General features: G+C 36.5%; 1 protein-coding gene across 5 annotated transcripts in view; it reads right to left on the reverse strand.

The window, feature by feature from the left end:
• Window positions 1-21,462, reverse strand: part of LOC138323426 (ubiquitin-conjugating enzyme E2-17 kDa) — a 63,962-nt gene that overhangs the window by 8,643 nt on the left and 33,857 nt on the right. For 3 of the 5 annotated variants that reach the window (XM_069268043.1, XM_069268036.1, XM_069268042.1), the window contains exons 6-7: window positions 19,768-19,911; window positions 16,366-18,397 (exon numbers count right to left, since the gene is read on the reverse strand). The exons of 1 other annotated variant lie outside the window; for it this stretch is intronic. In XM_069268043.1, the coding sequence (XP_069124144.1) occupies window positions 19,772-19,911 (140 nt within the window). In that variant the 3' untranslated portion in view covers window positions 16,366-18,397; window positions 19,768-19,771. Of the gene's footprint in view, window positions 1-9,936; window positions 13,460-13,920; window positions 14,070-16,365; window positions 18,398-19,767; window positions 19,912-21,462 lie in introns of those variants that run through there. One more of the 5 variants, XM_069268038.1, reaches the window with a different exon arrangement.

Consider the following 21,462-nt stretch of genomic DNA (forward strand, 5'->3'; position numbering starts at 1 on the left):
CTATCACGCCATTTGTTTTGAAGACCAGCCGGCAGTTTCTGTATTACAGGATTTACGCCAATTGATGTGTCAAAGTAACTGAGAAGTCCACTGTATTTTTCATCTTCTTTTACAGCAAGTATTTCGTTCAATGTATCTGACAGTTCATAGAATCTTGGTTTGTCTTTGTAGGATAACCTTGGGAAATTACGTAGTTTCTGTTTTAGAGCATGTTCCACTCTCTCTGGGCTTCCAAAAAAACTATCAAGTCTTTCCCATGCCTTTGTCAAAGCTTTTTTATGGTCTCCTGCATGTGCCGTCTTAATGCTGGACACTTGTGGACTTGACTGTGGTCCCAGCCACTTAACCATCAAGTCGATCTCTTCTGAAGGTTTAGCATCAACCTCCTTGATTACTTCTTTAAATGTTTCCTTCCAAGAAAGGTAAGTTTCCGGTTTATCAGTAAACTTTATAAGGCGATCTGTGACAAGTTCTCGTTTTATCAGATACCTGGAAAGCCCTTTAACAGCATCATGATCATCAGAATAGTGAGAAGCATGTAACTGATCCTCTGGTGGCACATTGGGGGCTTGTACATGAGGTGAGTGAGGAACTTGTGTCCGAGCCTCTGGTGGCATGTAGGGAGCTTGTACATAAGATGAGTGAGGAGCTTGTGTCCAAGCCTCTGGTGGCATGAAGGGAGCTTGCACACGAGGTGAGTGAGGAACTTGTTTCTGAGCCTCTGGTGGCATGTAGGGAGCTTGTACATAAGATGAGTGAGGAGCTTGTGTCTGAGCCTCTGGTGGCATGTAGGGAGCTTGTACATGAGGTGAGTGAGGAGCTTGTGTCCGAGCCTCTGGTGGCATGTAGGGAGCTTGTACATGAGACGAGTGAGGAGCTTGTGTCCGAGCCTCTGGTGGCATGTAGGGAGCTTGTACATGAGGTGAGTGAGGAGCTTGTGTCCGAGCCTCTGGTGGCATGTAGGGAGCTTGTACATGAGACGAGTGAGGAGCTTGTGTCCGAGCCTCTGGTGGCATGTAGGGAGCTTGTACATGAGATGAGTGAGGAGCTTGTGTCCGAGCCTCTGGTGGCATGTAGGGAGCTTGTACATGAGGTGAGTGAGGAGCTTGTGTCCGAGCCTCTGGTGGCATGTAGGGAGCTTGTACATGAGATGAGTGAGGAGCTTGTGTCCGAGCCTCTGGTGGCATGAAGGGAGCTTGTACATGAGGTGAGTGAGGAGCTTGTGTCCGAGCCTCTGGTGGCATGAAGGGAGCTTGTACATGAGGTGAGTGATGAACTTGTGTCCGAGCCTCTAGTGGCATGTAGAGAGCCTGTGCATGAGGTGAGTGAGGAGCTTGTGTCTGAGCCTCTGAAGGTCCGTGTTTCCCTTGTAACTGTTCCTGTACAAGTAGGTTCGGAGCATCATTATGTGTGGAAACATTAGAGTGCCCTGACTGTAAAAAGGTGTCGGATTTCAATTGGTTCTGTTCTTGTACATAATTAACAGTTCTTTGGTTAACACTTGATTCTGAGACATCAGAGATATCCTCTCCTGGGCCCTCCAACTCTTCAAGGACAGCATCCATTTCTACGCTGGCCACTTTGGTTTCCTGTTCTGCCTTTAAGTTCTTAAGCGTAGCCTCAATGTCTGCATTTTTAATTAACGTCTCTGCCTCCAACCGAGCCTTTTCTTTAAGGAGATCAGCTTCTCGCGATGCAAATACCATGTTGGCTTTCGCTCCTTCAAGTTTTGCCTTTTGACGTGCTATTATCACACTTGCTGAGGATTTACCTGAGGATGTTTTAGAAAGTTTAGACTTCTGCACACTTCTTGAACTCATACAATCAGTTGGTCTTTGCCACGGTCCAAAAACAGCTTCTAGTTTCTGTCTGACAGATTTCGCAATTAAACTGTGCGAGGTAAGTTCTCGTGCACTTTCCCCAGAGTTCTGTCTTTGTAAATATCCTCTAAATTCCTTAGATAAAACCAAGTAGCGTTGGTAAGTATCTTTGAGGGAAATCACTGTATTGGCCTGTTGATCCCGTTCTGTTGTTGACTCTACAATTAAGAGAAGCTCGTCCATTTCTCTTACCATACGAGAAAGTTTTGCAGTATATTTCATGACTTCTACTTCAAAAAGTTCTCGCCCTTTTTCTGTGAGTATGTGTTGCCGTTTATCAGTGCTAGTGTCGGTTGATTGTGTGTGTTGGTCCAACATATCAGTGGAGTCTGTTTGCTGGTGCAGCGATTCAGTACTAGAAAGTCCCTGGTCCAGGGGGTTCGAAGGTGTAGCCATCCTTGTTATTTCGTTTTTTTCACTGACCTCCATCATGTACCCAATGTATGTAAGCACCAATGTACATGTATATAATCACTATAAACTGTATAAGAAATAAGAAACATGGACAACCAAGGGTAGTAGGTCAACAATCTACTATGGTAGATGACGAAATAAAGTTGGAGATCGAACCTGTTGAGATACAGGCCTGTAACCTGTGGAGGAAACGGAATCCGGAGAGGATTTGTGACGACTGTGGACTCTGTTGTATACTAAAAATACTATACGATCACGATTTGGGACTTATACATATAACGGGAGCTACAGTCGGATCGCCCCTCCGGGTCTCTTGTGGAAAACCCTCCCTATTACAGAATGGTGCGTGTGACCAGGATGTAGTTGTGTAAGTACTGATTACATTATCCAATTTCTCAACGCTTGTGATAACTATATAACTTAGTTGTTTTTGTAACATTTTATTTAGCAAGCGTTTATATAGTATGATTTAAACTTTGTTTGTGACGTTGTAGGTGCTTTATCTCTAGAATATTCAAGACCTCTAGTGATAGACAGTCTACTGAGTTTTCAGGTTATATGTACGCTGTTTTTAGTATTATTTGGATATTGTTGGGTGGCATATTGTTTAGGGAACTATTGTTATCATGGAGAAGGGTTTCTTGCATGATCAGGATAGTAATAATGAGGTATCGGGACTGGAAACCAGTTCATATGTACCTCTTGTACCTCCTAGAAGGGTTAGAAGAAAAGAGAGACACCCTGAAACATTCGATGGTCAAAGCTGTGATTGGCAGGATTACATCGTTCATTTTGAACAGGTAGCTGCCTGGAACGGGTGGACAGACATAGAAAAGGCCCAACAGTTAAGTATAAGTTTAAAGGGAACAGCCCAGAAATTATTAAGTAACCTTACTGTTGGACAGTTGTCAGATTATCAGTCGATAAAACAATATCTCACCCAAAGGTTCAATCCTAAAGAAAGGAGTGTGGCTCATAGATTTACTTTTAGGGATCGTAAACAGGGGAAGGACGAAACTGCGTCTGATTTCGGGTATGATTTAAGGAGAACTGCCCTCCTAGCCTACCCTGAAATCCCCTACCATTACCTGGAATGTCAGGTGGTAGATCATTTCATTAACGGCCTGCATAACTTTGAAATGCGAAAGAAAGTGACTTTCGGCCATCCTAGCACTTTGGATGAGGCTATTTCCTCTGCAGTCGAATATGAGGCTGTAACATGTAATTCCACCAAGAAACCTATAGAGTCTAAATCCGTATGTTCTGTACAAACAAATAATACTGTAGAACAAGTTCTTACAATTAACCAAATAGATAACTTACTAGATAAGAAATTGTCCAGTATGAAGGGTAAGGATAAACAAGAGGCCCAGAGGGCCTGTATCGCTCACGTGTTTGTAATGCCAAGTAATATTCTGGATACAGGTTCATTGTTTATTTTCTGAAGAAATTTGAATATTTACCTCTAATTCCCCTATTGGGCCCCACCATTCCTGCCCCCTGGGGGTCAGAGCCAAAATTTATACAAGCTCTGTTCCCCTTCCCCCAAGGATGTTTGTGGCCAAATTTGGTTACAATCCATGCAGAACTCTATGACTAGTAGCGATTTATAGGATTTACTTTTATTTCCCCTATTGGGCCCCCGCCCCTCCTGCCCCCGGGGGGTCAGAGCCAAAATTTATACAAGTTCTGTTCCCCTTCCCCAAGGATGCTTGTGGCCAAATTTGGTTACAATCCATGCAGAACTCTATGACTAGTAGCGATTTAAAGGATTTACCTTTATTTCCCCTATTGGGCCCCGCCCCTCCTGCCCCCTGGGGGTCAGAGCCAAATTTTATACAAGTTCTGTTCCCCTTCCCTAAAGGATGTTTGTGGCCAAATTGTTACAATTGAAGAACCTATGACTAAGATTTATAGATTAAAAACCCACGTTAAGAAGTGGCCCGCCTCCTCCCCGGGCTGGTTCCCCCAATAATCAGTACAGATTAAAAGGTACCTGTTTATTTTGCAAACAAGAAGGTGGACATTACAATAAAGTAAAGTACCTGTTTATTGCAACAAGAAGGACATTATGTCCGAGAATGTAAAAGGTTGCAAAACCTACAGAAACTAGAAGATAGAATTAGTCAGTTGGAAAAACTGATTAGGGCTGGGATCAGGGCCGAGACGTCAGCCTGTCCAAATACATTAAATACTATAGGTATTTCTAAGTCAGAGTTGGGGATTTGGGAGAAAACTGAATGGAAACTAGAAAGGGAGGGAAAAGTATCGGGCCAGGTTCCATTAGGGTTACAAAATGTACGTTCGGGCATAGGTTGTCTGTATGCAGAGGTGCAAGTACAACAGGTAACATGTGGAATGCTGATAGATACTGGGTCCCCGGTTTCTGTTCTATCCTTTGACGAGTTTATAAAGTTGGGGCTAGGTGTAGAGTCGCTACAGAGATTTGATACAAATCTCACCACAGCCGACGGGAACCAACTCGAGGTAAAGGGGTGTATTCCTTTAGTGTTTAAAATTGGACAATCTGTGTTCATACAGAACTTTGTAGTTTCAAAAGTTAAGAATTTGTCTGGGATACTGGGAATGGATTTCTTGTCAGCACATTGTAGTTCCATTCAATTAGAAAATGCCATTTTAGAGACAAATAAGGGGGATATACAGCTAAGCAGACAAAATTTTGAGTGTAATAAACTAATTCTCTCTGTTATGAGTATAGAACAGCAGGTTGAATCTAACGAGAGAGAAAATAAAACAGAGCCTGTAACTACGAGCGAAATAAAGTTTGAACTTCAGGTCGGCAATACTGAGACCATTGCTACTGATAAACGGGACAATGAGTTAGTAGAAGACTCTAGGGATGTTCAAGTATCAAACAAGGATGAAAATGAAGCTAGCCTAGCACACAAAAGCGTTACCTTGGTAAAGGTTATGGTTGTCATGGTAGCTATAGGGTTCATTTTGTTAGCTTTACTTGGAATGATTAGGTCAACTAACTTAAGTCCCATTTGTCCTGAAGATACTGCTAGTAAACACAAACCAGTCTGTTCAAGACTACTGATGTTGCTAGAAAAGGATGGCTTTTGTCAGACTGCTAAAGTAGTTAGAGCAAGTAAACCAAAGGTTTGGTTTCCTCCGTAACTAGGGTGTGTACTTGTTGGTTTTCTCGGAAAATGTACATGTGTAGGGAACGAGATAACTAAATTGTAAATAGTTATGCTGTAAACAATAACATGCGGGAAGGGGGTACCTACAAGTGTAACAATCAGAGCGACTGCAAACAGTTGCCAGTATTGAATTTAATTTTGTCTTAATTAGATTACTTAATTGTGTGCGTATAATCCAAAACTAGTGTTAGGCTAGTGGGGTGAATCAATTATATTATAACTGAACTCCCATAGTATCTCTTGGGAGGGGGTCTATAGAAAGAGGGCCAGACCACTTAAGGGGGAGTGCTGTTATCTGATCGGCCAGGGTCAGAGCTAGAGGAATTGGTGTATCGGTACCACGGATATCGGATTACCTGACCGGATCTAACTGACCAGTACTGGAGTTCCCTCCTGTGAGGATGAACACTCGTTTGTCCTGAAGTGACCTCACCACATACTTCAATGTCTAGACACAATGGACATGCACGAGTATTCTGTGAAACGCACATATTTCAACAGACGTTATGGAAATCATCAAACGATGTCAGCTGTACTGACGACACGGAGACGTTACGTACCTCCGTGAGGGAGAAGAGGAACCAAAAGCCGAGTTGATGTTGGACCACATGTGAAATTAACCATATCCAGTGTTATTGAACTGTAATAAAAGTGAACTTTGACTGTATTTATTCTTTTTGAATAATGGATTAACTTCGAAACAGAAAAGACATTGCGAAGCTTAAAGTGATAATGTGATTTTGTACATCTATTTCTATTGGATCTTACAGTGCTATAATTTTCAGCTATAAATTTTATATCACTTATTTTGCAGGTGTTTGTTTAGTAAACCAAGCTTTGATACTTGTTTAGTAAATCAAGTATTGATACTACTGGTAGGTTTTTAAGAACTTTGGTTAAATTTAGGGTCATGAGAGAGCCAAACTTGACATCGCTCTGGATTTTGTTGATATTTTCGAGCTTAGTTGGTTGTCCATGTTTCTTATTTCTTATACAGTTTATAGTGATTATATACATGTACATTGGTGCTTACATACATTGGGTACATGATGGAGGTCAGTACTGCCTGCTCTATTATGCATTTGTGGATACTGATGTTGGAAGACTATGCACATGTAATATACTCAGTCATTATTGGATAATAATACTAAAGCTTATATAGATAGTTATCTTTAATTGAGCTTACGTCTATCATGGTTATAGAATGATTCTGTTTAGGTTGTGTTGTTGTTACTTTGGGTTGTTTGTAGTTGACACCATCCTAATTTTGAACCAATTGGTATGGTAGTGCTATATCTTCGGGCATATGTTTCCTGTGGAATGGTCGTTACTCAGGTCTAAGATTACAGGGGTGTAAGAGTTGACCAAATATCTTGGCAATTCCTAAGTAAGAATACATGCACGATGCAGGGATGCACATTACCTATAGGGGGTCATGTGGCATTTAAGGTTATTTTAGACAAAGGAAATTTTTGTCAAATTGTACTTTGATCTTAGGGGGGAGGAGTGTGATAGAACGGGTTTCTATCATTGTTGCATTTATTTCTACAGTATGTATATTTGTTATTGCACTCTTCTAAGTCTTCACTTCAGTGATCTATTACATATGTATCTTTGACCCAAATTCAGGGGAATACTACATGAGAACAGGTCTTATCTATGGTGTGCTTGCTGTTTAGCAGTCACATTCATCAACCTAGTTGTCCTCATGATCACCCCGATGCTGACCGCTGACTGCTGGCCGGAGTACACGTGTGGTACACGTGGGAGGTGTTTATCAGTCAGTTGAGCCTTGTCTGTATTTAAGCGGAAGTTATATTTAGTGTGTAGGTGGGTTGTTGTAGCAACGGTTTAACCTAAATATGGTGCTCTGTCCGGACTTTGACCAATCAGTGGTCACTTTGGGGTACTGGGTTGATGTGTCGTTATAAAAGGGGCTGCTTCTAAGGAAGCTTTGGTCTTGACTAGGGAGAATGGGTTAGGGACAGAACCACGCCGTGCACTGTCAACAGTGCAACACTTGCGGGGTCTCTGAACTACCATTTGGGTTTATACTTAGAGCTACATGACTAACAAGGGTTTGTGTCGTTCTAGGGGATTGTCAGGGGCTTAGGGCTTAGACATCCATAGGAAACCTAGTTCGCACAGTGTAGTAGGGGATCGTCAGGGGCTTAGGGCTTAGACATCCATAGGAAACCTATTTACGCAGTTAGTTATGTCTCTTAGAGTTGGGAACATTTGGTAGGTCGGTTGTCTCCCGTTAGGTGTTGTTGGACTGTGTTTGGGAACACGTGGTCTTGTTGTTCTGTAGCTATATAGTTAGGGTTTTGCTTCATATAGGATAATTGTATACTTGTTTCTCTTACTGTAAGTTGTCTACATCAGGCACTATTGTAAATATATTCTTTGTCAATTCTGTATTACTTGTCTTTATATAATAAATAGTTATTTGTACCTGGATTTACCTAGTTGAGTTATTGGATTAGTGTCAGTGCTTCCGCTACATCCTGGAGATCGAACCTGTTGAGATACAGGCCTGTAACCTGTGGAGGAAACGGAATCCGGAGAGGATTTGTGACGACTGTGGACTCTGTTGTATACTAAAAATACTATACGATCACGATTTGGGACTTATACATATAACGGGAGCTACAGTCGGATCGCCCCTCCGGGTCTCTTGTGGAAAACCCTCCCTATTACACAATACAGCCTCAGGCGGCATGAGTGTATTACCCTAGACCAGCCAGTATTACACCAGTAGGTATGAAAGATTACAATATAGGATATGTCCGGATAACAACCTGGGAACACCAACAATCAAACAAAACAATGACAAGACCATTTCATTGTTGTGTGTCTCATTCTTAGATGACCAGTCTTTCAAGGGAGAAAACTTTTCCACTTAGAGTATTGTAACACCTACAGAATTTCCTAGACAATATATGAATGAGTTATGCTTTACCTCACGATCTAGTATGTACACGATTGAACTGTAACACAATGGATGAATTTACATCAACCTTGGAAGTGGACTTGAATGCTGTAAGAATTTATCTTTAGAGCAAGAAAGCACCAGTCAAGAGTGGTGAGAAAACCAATGCACACAAGTAAACAGAGCGTAAACATGCCTGCCCAATCAACCAATATTCAGTTGGTTCACTTGGTACCAATGTGCACCTTTTAAACATTCCTGATGGCAATCTTAAGTCTTTTAGATACTCTTAGATGTTTGTGCGTGTCGTGCGATTGATATTTTTCTGTATTTTTTTCGTGTCGTGCGATTGATATTTTTCTGTATTTTTTTCCCCATAATATTATGTAATATATACTGGCTTTGTATTGTTTGTTTCTCAACTTTTCCAACCCTGGGTTTAAGCATAAGCATAATCCAAAGGTTATGCGACATCATTTTCATTAAGATCCCTGTTTAGTGATAACTAACTCCATTTGACCATTGGCTCTTTATAATCCAGCAGGGAAAACACCTTGACCATTGGCTCTTTATAATCCAGCAGGGAAAACACCTTGACCATTGGCTCCTTATAACTGTTAAAAAACCTTTGTTATGATCATTACAAGAAGTTGTAATATTCATTTTGATTTAGTAAGCTATAGTCGGCTCTTGTTTATAAGTCATCTTTGAATCTGATGTCATTTTTTATTTTCTTTAATCAAATACTTTTTGGTGACTTGATGGCTTATTAAGGTATTTGACAAGGACGTTAAGCACCTTCAATCAATCAATCCAACACTGACAGTAATCAGTAATATCATGCAAAGCACCTCTATATAAGTCTCAGTCACAACAGTCTTTCCACAATAAATGAATTTACACATATCCTAATTTCTCCAAAACAAATAATCATGCTATGTCATTCCATATACATGTATGATAAAGTTGCCACATTTTGGAGTTAATTTGACACATGTGAATTGTATCATTTTCACCACTGTATGTTTTGCAATAGTACATGTACAGTCAATAGGATGGAATCGCATATATAAATCTTTCGTCCATCATTCAGAGCTATTAACGTTGACGCCATAGCGGTTAGGGCAAGCTGCAGAACAAGGTAATATGTATGCCATGCCTTTCAGTCACTGCGACAGCCAATAAAAGTACCGTTTACTTATGACGCTGGGTACCTCACAGCATCATACATCTACTATAAGTGACCGACTCTGCCAGAGACAAGCTGTGATACCCCAAACACCTGTAGTATTTTGTCAGTAATATACGAAACATATTACTTTGCATTCCTTGTCAATATTCCTATATTTTCATTCCCTGTCAATATTCCTATAATTTCATTCCCTGTCAATATTCCTACATTTTCATTTCCTGTCAATATTCCTATAAGTTGTTTGTAATATAACAAACTATGCTTATAACAAAAGCAATACTACTGGTCGCCTCTAACTCTTTGTAACCATGTTTTATTGTACACAATACAAAAAGAAAATAACATGTCACATTGGTTTTAGGATAATTTTATTTTCATTTACAGCCTTCAAACAGTATTTACAGCACTGATAAGTTACACATCCAAATTCAAAGACAAAATAATTTCTGAATTGGAATATGTAGCCAATGTTTCATCAATAAACCTGAGTATATGGTACTGAGAACCATGGGCGTCAGGATCAGCTGTTACATACTGGCGAAGGATCCGGTAAAACAGAAGGTATTAAATCCTGTGTGTGATTCATCGTAACGCTGTGTCTTTCCAGTGTTGTTTTAAGCACGAGATACACATGTACATACTATATATATGAAAATGAGTTTACAAAATCAGAAAGAGCAAATAACTGCAATTTCAACTTTTTAGACTAGAGAGTTGAAAAAGGCTGAAAATTCTAATAAAACCTGCCTCCCTAACATCATCTAGCTACATGTAATAAAGGCAATAAAGAAATCAATCTGAAATCAGTCTTTAACTTTGGATACAAAATACATACCGGTATGCAAAGAGCAATTATCACTAATTAATACCACTAAAATTAACAAGAGATCCCAGAGGGATCTTGGCGCCCACCAAAGAATGATCTATGTCTGACAATGGAAAGAGGGATCTTTTCCCTGCTTTTCAAACTTTTTCAAACACACTGCATATAAAATTTGAGATAGATCCCTAAAGAAAAAGTGGTAAAAAACTTCAACAATGAAATCTAAGAAGGCGGCCGGTTTGCCATATTGTTTACCGATCAGTCCCGAAAGGCATTATGGATCAGTCCTTAAATGTACTATGCTCAACTAGGGTACAAGGGGAAACTATGCATGGAATTTGAGAAAGATCCCTTCAGCACTTTCTGAGAAATAGGATAACAAACTTTAACTATCAAAATCCAAGATGGCCGTCAGTCGGTCATCTTGTTTACCGAGTCCCAAAATACAATATGCACAACTAGGGTCCTAGGGGAACCTGTATATGAAATTTGAGAAAGATCCCTTTAGCACTTTTTGAGAAATAGTGGTAACAAACTTTAACCATTAAAATCCAAGATGGCCGCCTGTCGGCCATCTTGTTGACCAGTCGGTCCCAAAATGCAAATATGCACAACTAGGGTCCTAGGGGAACCTACATATGAAATTTGAGAAAGATCCCTTCAGCACTTTCTGAGAAATAGCGGTAACAAACTTTAACTATCAAAATCCAAGATGGCCTCCTGTCGGCCATCTTGTTCAGCGATCGGTCCCAAAATGCAACATGCACAACAAGGGCCCTAGGGAAACCTGTATATGAAATTTGAGAAAGATCCCTTAAGCACTTTTTGAGAAATAGTGGTAACAAACTTTAACCATTAAAATCCAAGATGGCCGCACTTTTTGAGAAATACCCGTGACAAACTATCAAAATCCGCCTGTCGGCCATCTTGTTGACCGATCGGTCCCAAAATGCATTATGCACAACTAGGGTCCTAGGGGAACCGACATATGAAATTTGAGAAAGATCCCTTCAGTACTTTCTGAGAAATAGCGGTAACAAGAATTGTTATCGGACGGACGGACAGATGGACGACGGACCACGGACGAAAGGCCCAAAATGCATTATGCACAACTAGGGTCCTAGGGGAACCGACATATGAAATTTGAGAAAGGTCCCTTCAGTACTTTCTGAGAAATAGCGGTAACAAGAATTGTTATCGGACGGACGGAAGGACGGACGGACAGATGGACGACGGACCACGGACGAAAGGCGATTTGAATAGCCCACCATCTGATGATGGTGGGCTAAAAATTGCAGTGAAATTCTTTCAACATCAGTTTTCTATATAAAGTATAGTGTGATATTGGCAGTGCCTTCTGCTTAAAATTTCAAGTTTAGCACAATTTTATGCTCAGCATGAAAACGGGAAAAAAAATCAGTATGAGGCAATGCCGAAGTTGAATCAAAATTGGAATAAGTCTTAATTACACTAGGCAATGAACACCAACACCTGGACTGGGCTGTTTTATCTCCTTAACATCAAAAATCTTTTCCAATATTTTAGGAAACATTCTGAATGAAAACTGTTTGACAAAATTTCCTTTTATATTTATCAAACAGGAATACATCATACATAATATTCAAACTACAAGAACATTTTGACAAAACAACCATCAAACTTTTATATACAATGCGTTGATCTGAAAAAGAATGTTGAAGTAGTCAAGACATATATCGCATAATAAATAACTTTGATTCGACAAGAAAAGGGAAAATGTTGTTAGTTTTTCCAAAAGATGTTCCAACAAGATTAACAGTGCGATAACCATTAGTCCTGTAGCTTGTTTGTGCAAAAAGGATCAAAGGGATACATTAACATGGAACCTAATTATAAGAGGTGACAACAACTACATATACAGCATCAACTACTAAAGCCAAAGATAGCTGGCGAAAACAACCTGACAAACACACGGTCCAGAAAACTGAATAACAATGAAATACTGTATAAAATCATTACAACAAATGATGCTACTTCCAAGCACTATATATTGTGTATACAAACTTCTCAGCACTTAATCCAAATACAAAGTTTCTAGTAACACATGCAATCTTCGTGCCATTATTATCAATTCAAAAAAGATTTTACATGAATTGGTTCATCCACTCATTATAAATCTGAATTCTAACACAACTTTCCATTGGTTTATCCACTCATTACAAATCTGAATTCTAACAAGATTTCCCATTGGTTCATCTTATCATTAATAAGAAATCTACTAACAAGAATTCGAAATCATTAATGTCAATCCATTACATAACCCGTTTTTCCATTGGTTCATTTTGTCACTATAAACCTACTTTCTGCAAGATTGGACCATCCTATTACAATCGAGCTGAATTTCAAATTTCAACCCAGTTGATATCACAAAATGTGCTATTAAACTGGTGATGGGTGGATCAACAGATCTAGATGGTACAAAGTAAATGACAGAAATCGTAAGTAAAATCTGGCAGAACACGGTTGGCAAGCTGTTATAGTAGATGTTAAAGCACGATAAACCTGAACACGTCATCTGAACAAATCGAGAAGCAAATCAGATTCAATTCATCTACAAACTGATAACATTGTAAACTATACTAAACTTTGAAGAATCTAGTATTTTATAGATTAACCTCACAAAATGTGACTAAAAATTACTGATTGATGCTTATCTCAGTGTGTGTTGAATCACTACACTATCAAAATTGATATCTATAAGCATACATATTAAGTTTTGGCTGATCAATTAAATGAAGTCACATATAAATCTCATAATAAAAAGCCATGTGGTATACTAAATTATAGAAAATACATACAAATTAAGTGCCTGTTACTGTTGCTCTGAGGCGACACTGAATATATACAACATAATGTACTGAAATCAATCAACAGGACAAGAACAGAATTATGTAATTGTTTGAGGCAGTTTTTTAATCCATCTGCAGCCATCAATGTTCCATTTGTGAGTCCCTCCCTGTATAGGTCAGTAAGCTACAGGACATCAAGTCACATAATCACACCGCAGCTACACTACAATGGAATCCAAAAACCAGTCTTTAAGTCTATGTCATTAAGTCTGTCTTTGTATTGTACGGTTATATCTTCTACTCCTACAGGTATGGATTGCAACATTATTAAAGTGATCAAAACTTTTTCTCCTAAGAATAATTTGTGACTTTATAATGGCACAATCAACACCTTCTGACAAGGCCAGATAACTCAGAAATATGCAAATAAAACAATTATGAAAATAATCCTTATTTCTTATAACAAGAAAGTTACTTTTTTGCCATAGAAGCATAAATAGCATTTAAATTTAGGTTCAAAAGCATTCATCTTTAACATGAGTAAGGTTACTTTTTGAAATTCAGGTTTTTGCCAAAAAAAATCAATTAAGCTGTTATCATGGAAAAATTGAAGATTGTTAAAATTATCAATTATCTCAGAAGAGTGCTTTGAGAAAAGACAGAAAATAAAAAAAAAATATCTACCTATCTTAGTTATGTGGCATATTTTTTCGTCCACTCCTTGGCATTGATATCATATTTTTCTTTGTTTGTCTTGAATATTCTAGCAATTTCAGGAACTAGTGGATCGTCAGGGTTGGGGTCACACAGTAAGGAACATACGGACAGCAAAACTGTAACCAAACACAAAACAGTTGAGTATTAGTCCTAATGTAATCACAAACACAAATAAAATTGAACATTCATCCATACTCAATCACAAACTAGAAAATAAATGGAATATATTGCAAACACAAACCAATTGAATAATACAAGCCCAGATGTAATCACAAAATATCGATATATTCTCAAAACTAATATAATTGATCTATTGATGTTATTATAATGAGAAAAAGTGAAGAAATGACAATCATTCAATGATTGAGAGCCATTTATAATATTTCGATATAATAGCCTATCATTATAATTAGTCAAAAAAAATTGTGGTTTTATATTAAGTCAATGTCAACAAGCTCGAGAGTATAGGTGCTAAGTCATTACAAAGCTTGGTAAAAGGTAAAACATGAGTAGAAAAAAACAAAACAAAAAACAAAATACTAGGTGTCATATTTCAGAAACCAATTAATAAAGAAATATTTCAATAAAATACTAGGGAGTCCTGGTTTAGAAGCCACATCACAAACAAGTATAGTGTCAGGAATCATGACCCTGGCTGTTAATAGGACGTAAAACTAAAAAGAAAGTGTCAGGAATCAAAATTCTGTTAACAGTCAGTATTTATAAGCCAAAAAATATACAATAGCTACTAGTTTAAAGTGTAAAAACAACCAGGTTTGAATATTGTTATGAGAATGACTGCCATTGTCACCTCAAATGCATGACTTTTTTTACACATAAAAGAGAGTATAGTAAATCTGGATAAATGACACCCAAAGGTGTCACTAATATTGTTGACATGGAAATATCAACAGATAACTGACAAAATGGCTATTCCACCGTATGGATTACATCATCATTGATAAACAGTTATCTTAGTGTAACCTCAACAAAAGCGTTTAACCTTTTTTTCTTTTTCTTACATCTATAGTCAACATCTATGATCTATAATTATAGACGCCATGAAAAGCTAGTTTATTAAAGGGAATCACTATCTTCCAAATTTTGACGAACTCTTTAAAAGATTACATGATCAGCAATCAAAAGTCTCAATATTAAGCAAGTCCAAAACAAAAAGCATTAGTGACCAAGAGCTAAAAGATCACCGAGAAACTGATGTTAGTTCAATGCAAGATAGTGGCTGATAAGTACAGAAGTACAGGGTGGTTGTTTATAGAAGTATAAAGACCAAGATTTCATTCAGACAAACGCATTTTAACTAAGTAGAAGAGAGATGACATAAATCTGTAATATTTTGTTGATCAACTTTTGAAATGTAGCAAAAGATGACCTGATTTGAATGGTAAGTTTTGAGTAAAATCTCAGTGATCAATATAGTATGGTAGCATTGACCACTAGTACAGTGGCAGTTGATCAGATCTCACAAAGATTTTATGCTTATAGAAATATAGAGAAGCAATAAAATGTATATACATTTTGTATAAAACACAATATAAAGAATAAAAAAAAGTGCAATATCATATTCTTGTGAGGTATACAAACCAAAACTGAAAAAAAGAAAATCTTGTATCTGAATTAGTACATTTTATACAATTTAGGAGTTTCCCCATTTATGGTTATACATGATGCAAATGTAGTGTATACAGACATGTGCACTGCATTGCGATATATTTTCACATCGCTTTTATATGCCATATTGCAATATGTACCTCTGAGAAACTTTGCTTGGTTTACCAAATGTGCTATATGAACTTAAATAATAATCAATTTCTCAAAATAACAAAAACGTTTAAACTCAAAGAATTAAAACTTAAATAAATCCTTTTTTGTACATATCTGTTCACCGACATAAAGAACTGAATATAGAATAATGACATTGAAGTAATAGGCCCAATGGGCCTCATAAACTCTTTACATTGATTTGGATTATATTTTCATACATTCAATTTCTCTCCTGTTATACAAATTGACAAATGACCCTGAACTAAGGTTTCGATAACTGGCCCTATGATAGCTAGCTATACCTATAGAGAAATACTTCAAATTACACGAGTGTCTTAAAAATACACCCAATTATTTCTATTGCTTTTTGCACATGGACGGCATTTACAACAAAAAGAAAAGAAAAGAAAATCTACATTCAGCTATATTTTTATGAAACTGATCCTAAGAATTAAGTCCAATTTGTTGTGAAATGATCCTGTTCAAACTGTATCTTTATAACACAGCATACTGCGGATTTTATCTGTTACATCCAATGTGGTTTTACAAGCAGATGTATTCCTCTTCAACTCTGTTCCACTGCAGTGTATAATCAATACATTTTGAAATTCAAACAAAAAATCAACACTGTTTTAGGGTTTAAAATTTTTATTTTCAGTTGCAACCCTTAGGTGTGAAATAACATTTTTGAAATAAGTATATAAATAAATTCAACCCATTGTGCAATTTTTACTGTAAAAAAAGTCCTTTGTAAACCAGGAGTCTCCCCTACCACTTAGATAAATGACTACTATATAGATCATCCATATTGATCTATTGAACGTCCATGTACAGCCTCACTAAGCACTTTCTATTAAAATTTATGAACATGTACATCTATATATAAATACTTAATACTTAACTTCAAGAGCACTACGACTGGATGCTTGCATAAACTTAAACAGAAACAAATATTTAATTGTACTTGATAATATTAAGTAATAACTATCTATCACTTATTTCTTATACTTTCAAGTTGTACTTCACACACTAATCTATATTATACCCATATTTGGTATATGGTAGGCCTATTCACAGGTTTACGACACGTTCGTTGAATAATTGGCGATTTTAGTCGATCTGTGCTCATTAGGGAATTGTGACCTGGGGATGCAGCATGTACTTTTCCGACTAACGATTTTTACACGAATCCTCGTAATTCAACTTTCGATATGAAATAAAATTCGCCCATAATCCCATTATATCATATACCATAGTGACCAGTAAGGAATTGTCTTCAATGTAAGCTAAAAACTATTCAGATCGGTTGATTTTTGTGGTGTTCAGAGCATTTTAAAATTAATTACCCCATTTTCTGGAAATGGGATACAGGGCTAAGTAAACAACCTTTTAGTATTTTTAGTTTTTTTGTTTTTTTTTTGTGCGCGTTGTAAACCTGTGGCCCATTGTTGAATTTACCATGCTAATCATGCTGATCTATACACAGCACTCACTCTGCTTATCAATCATAGCACAATTTTACCAAACACATTCACTTCAAATTAATAACCAGTCAGGAAGTCCTGATTTTTTTTAAAGGCCCACTACCTTTCCGGAGTAAAATTTAAATGTTTTTTTTTTTTTTAAAAACTTGAATAAAATAAGAAAATACATATCCATGACTAAGATGAGGTAACAACACCAAACATATGCAAAATTTTGGCGTAATATATGATAACTGTGGAGAATTATTTCGCTGTTTTGCCATCTGGCGCAGTGATATTCAACTACCGTGAGGTATTTAGGACGATGGTGAGAAACATAAGACGACCCGCGTTATGAAAATTAACATTTTATCTATTTTAATTAAATGTTTCAGAAGATGATGTTGAGTGTAGTATACTCATTTTACAATTCCATTTAAAAAATTAAAAGCCATTTCGGAAAGATAGTGGGCCTTATAGATACTTGACAAAATTCAACAAAAATCTTGACTTTTCTATGTATATCTATCTTGACCCTTTTAAAAATAATAAGTATTCTGTCTGCAGATATCTTTTCTACGGGCAACTCTAATTGGCATGGGCTATCAATATCTGCAGATACATATATGTATGAACCTAACTGGTGCAGACTGACAAAGCTAGCATCAATCTTCTAACAGACTAAAACAAAAGGACTGACATCTTTTAGGTTCCAATTTAAATAAAATGAACTCCAAACCATTATTTTGAAGCACGTTACATTCGGGTACATGTTGATTTGATTCTACTCCGGCTCGTACTAAAGAATTGCAAATACAATCCCTGAAGAACGAGATCTAGGTACACGAATATAAAGTTTTACACATTGTAAGTCGTTATTATACACATCAGACAGAGGTTATAGACACCAAGCTCTGTAAAAAGTCAATCCAAATCCAGGTTCCATCGTAACACATGTAGTTCTCATTCAAGCAAACATACATTCTTTTGTGATTTACACACACATCACCATAATATATATCTATAATATCTTATTTCACACCTATATACATTATACATGTATATCAATATATCACAATGATGGGTGTGTTTGAAATCCCTTTTTTTACAGAAGTCTTCGATTTCCAGCATGCCACTATTTGGTACTGCCAACATTTCCCCTCAGTTTTCCTTGTTGAGTTTGATAACTACAGGACACCCTATATTAGGCCAAACAATACATCCTTTTAGTCTTAGATATACAACTTACATTACAATACAATACGTCTATCAATGTTTAATTTCATAATTAAAATTGATTTATTTCTGAACAAAATATGCAGAATGATTTTTTTAATGTAACATATTGCAGGGGTAGGAATGTATATTTCAAAACCGTGGGTATTTTTATCCAGAAGAAAGATGTTTGACTAATCAGTTAGACATTAGCTAGTCCTGCTGGTGTTTTCTTTTGTTTTTTGGTTATAATTAGAGTTGGATACCAGAACTAAAGAACAAAACAGTATATTACAATACCAGTACCAATGAAATGATAACAGTATTTTAACGATACCAATACTGATACGAGAAATACACTGGTTGTCGAACATACTACATGTAGATATCATCTGCTTTACACAAGTTTTTGAGCAAACAATGTATTTGCATTATAAAATAGAATTGCAAGACTTTTTAAGATCATATTCTTAAACATGCCGTTAGCCTCCTTCATTAAGTCTCTTTCTACAGGTGGATTTCTTTAGAAAGCAATTAAATTATTTTTTTCACACTTTTTTAATAATGGGTATGTAACAGAGTAACTATCCAACCCTACTTATTCAATATTTTTCTTTCATAAATGTAAATAACTACTATATTTTGGATAAACTAAATATCAAACCAAGAAAAATAGTTAAGCACCAAGAAAAATAGTTAAGCATTTTACAAGTTTGTCAAAACTAAGCACTTTCCAAGAACAAAGACATTTCTAATTACAGTTTAAGCACTTTCTAAGCAGAAACGTCAAAAGTAACTAAAGATATGTTCTAGGATCGGTACAAACCCTGTTTTAACTTGTATATTTTAAGGGGAGAAAACTTTTAAATATTTTTTGTACCTACAGCATTTCAAGTTTAGTTCTTCTTTGACCAATTTGACATCTGGAAAAGCTTTGATTTTATTGTCAAAACATATTAAACCTTTTTTTAATCTAAAAAATTTTGGAACTATAAAAAAGGACGAAGGATAGCAATGTTAAGCACACAATGTTGTACTGATAGTATCTTTCTTTCTATGATATTCAAAAGGATTTTGTTGTTACATTCCTTCCCCTGAATATATATCTTTAACAACTTAGAGATATACTTATCATAATCAAAAACTTATTTATGTTACTTACTAATGTTTTCAAAAATCAAAGTAAACATGAATAAAGCTTCATTTGAAAAACAAAATGAATAATGATTTTTTTGTTTGTTAAAACATGTATTAATGCATGATTTGCTAAAATGTCAATAATGCTTAGTTAAAGTGTTAAAATTGAAAAGCCACTAAGTTATATATAAAGATAATAAAAAAAAAGGTACCATACTTGATTACATTGCATATTTCTGTGTCCAATCCTTAGCAGTTTTTGTATATTTTTCTATATCGCTCTTGTATAATCTAGCAATTTCAGGGACAAGTGGGTCTTCTGGGTTGGGGTCACACAGTAAAGAACAAATTGACAGTAGCACTGTAATCAAATCAAAAGGAAAACAAAATTTAAAAGCACCTCAAACAGACTAAGAGATCCCAAAGGGATCTTGGCACCCACCAGTATGAAATGAAACGTTACACATCCATTTTTGTTCTAGTTCATACGTATACTTCCAAAACATAATATTGGAACAGAATTCATTTCTTTGTTTATGAAAATACAACGTAGCAGGAATGTAACAGGTACAGTGTGACCTTCAAACACATCATATGGAAAAATCAACCTATTTTCTCTCCATTGTCATGCATGTTGGTCCCATATGTTGCCCAAAGTATTTGATACAAAATTTGGAAAGAATTTTTACCTATTTCAATTGGGTAACCTTTATTAAAATTGTCTTTTGTTTCACCTCTGGTTATCAATTGTTGATGGAAACATGCTATGCAATATGTTACCATAATTATAGCAAAAATGATTAACTCCAAAATATGTGTGAACTCTGGCCATGGCTATATTGAAAAGATTAACAGACTTGTGTACAAATACCTGGAAAGGTATACATGGTTATATATGTTAGTATAGAAAATTAAATCAAAGTAGTTAATTATAATAAAGTCTTTCATCGATAAGGTACATCCTTAACACAAGATATCCTAGATATACTAAGAATGATCTATGAATGACAATTCAAAGCCATAGAGATCTTTTCTCTGAAAAACGTCAACTATCAAAATCCAAGATGGCTTGGCTATCAGGTTGACCGATCGCTCCAAAAATGTATTATGCAAATCTTGGGCCTATGTGGACTCTATACACTGTACTGTACTGTACACAGATTTTTTTTTTTGCTGTGACTTAAAATTCATATTTCTATGACTATTTCACAGAGAATTCATTTTGTGATTAAGACTCATTTGGTTCTAATATAACTTTATTTGATGCATTCTTGCAGCAATTGATCTTTGCAATTTAATATTGGCTGTGAAAAGTGCAAAATTTAATTAAACCCAGGAATCCAAATACTTTGATTTAGACTGATATATGCCCGATATGGCTAGGTGCCTATACTTTTGAGCTATTTTCACTCATAAAGGACCTTTATTGCCAATTAGGTGCAGCGGTGACCGCATGGTTAAGATGTCCAACATATCACCCTCTAGGTTGCAAGTTTGAATCCCATGTGGGTCAGTTGCCGGGTACTGACCACTGGTCGGTGGTTTTTCTCCGGGTACTCTGGCTTTTGAATTCTTCCACCAACAAGTTAAGTCTAGCATGTCCTTAAATGATCCTAGCTGTTAAAGGACGTTAAACTAATACAATCAAAAGTTTTAGCCCTTATATGCATCCAGAAAATATAATAAGACTAATTATAACCCCATGTTGTTTGTTCACTTTTTCTCTCGGTTATTAGCAATACTTCAAATGGACAATTCAGTCTAAGAGAACATTAAAATTTGTACATATATCGGAAAAAACCAGTTCTAATGGAAATTAGATCAGTCGGTTTTACAATGATATGCCAGAAAAACCCATGGTGGTGAAATACCTGTGAAATGTTCAAACTCGCTCGCTGTCCGCCATTACACA

The sequence above is a fragment of the Argopecten irradians genome, chromosome 5 (genome assembly GCF_041381155.1).
Source record: "Argopecten irradians isolate NY chromosome 5, Ai_NY, whole genome shotgun sequence".
NCBI lineage: Eukaryota > Metazoa > Mollusca > Bivalvia > Pectinida > Pectinidae > Argopecten > Argopecten irradians.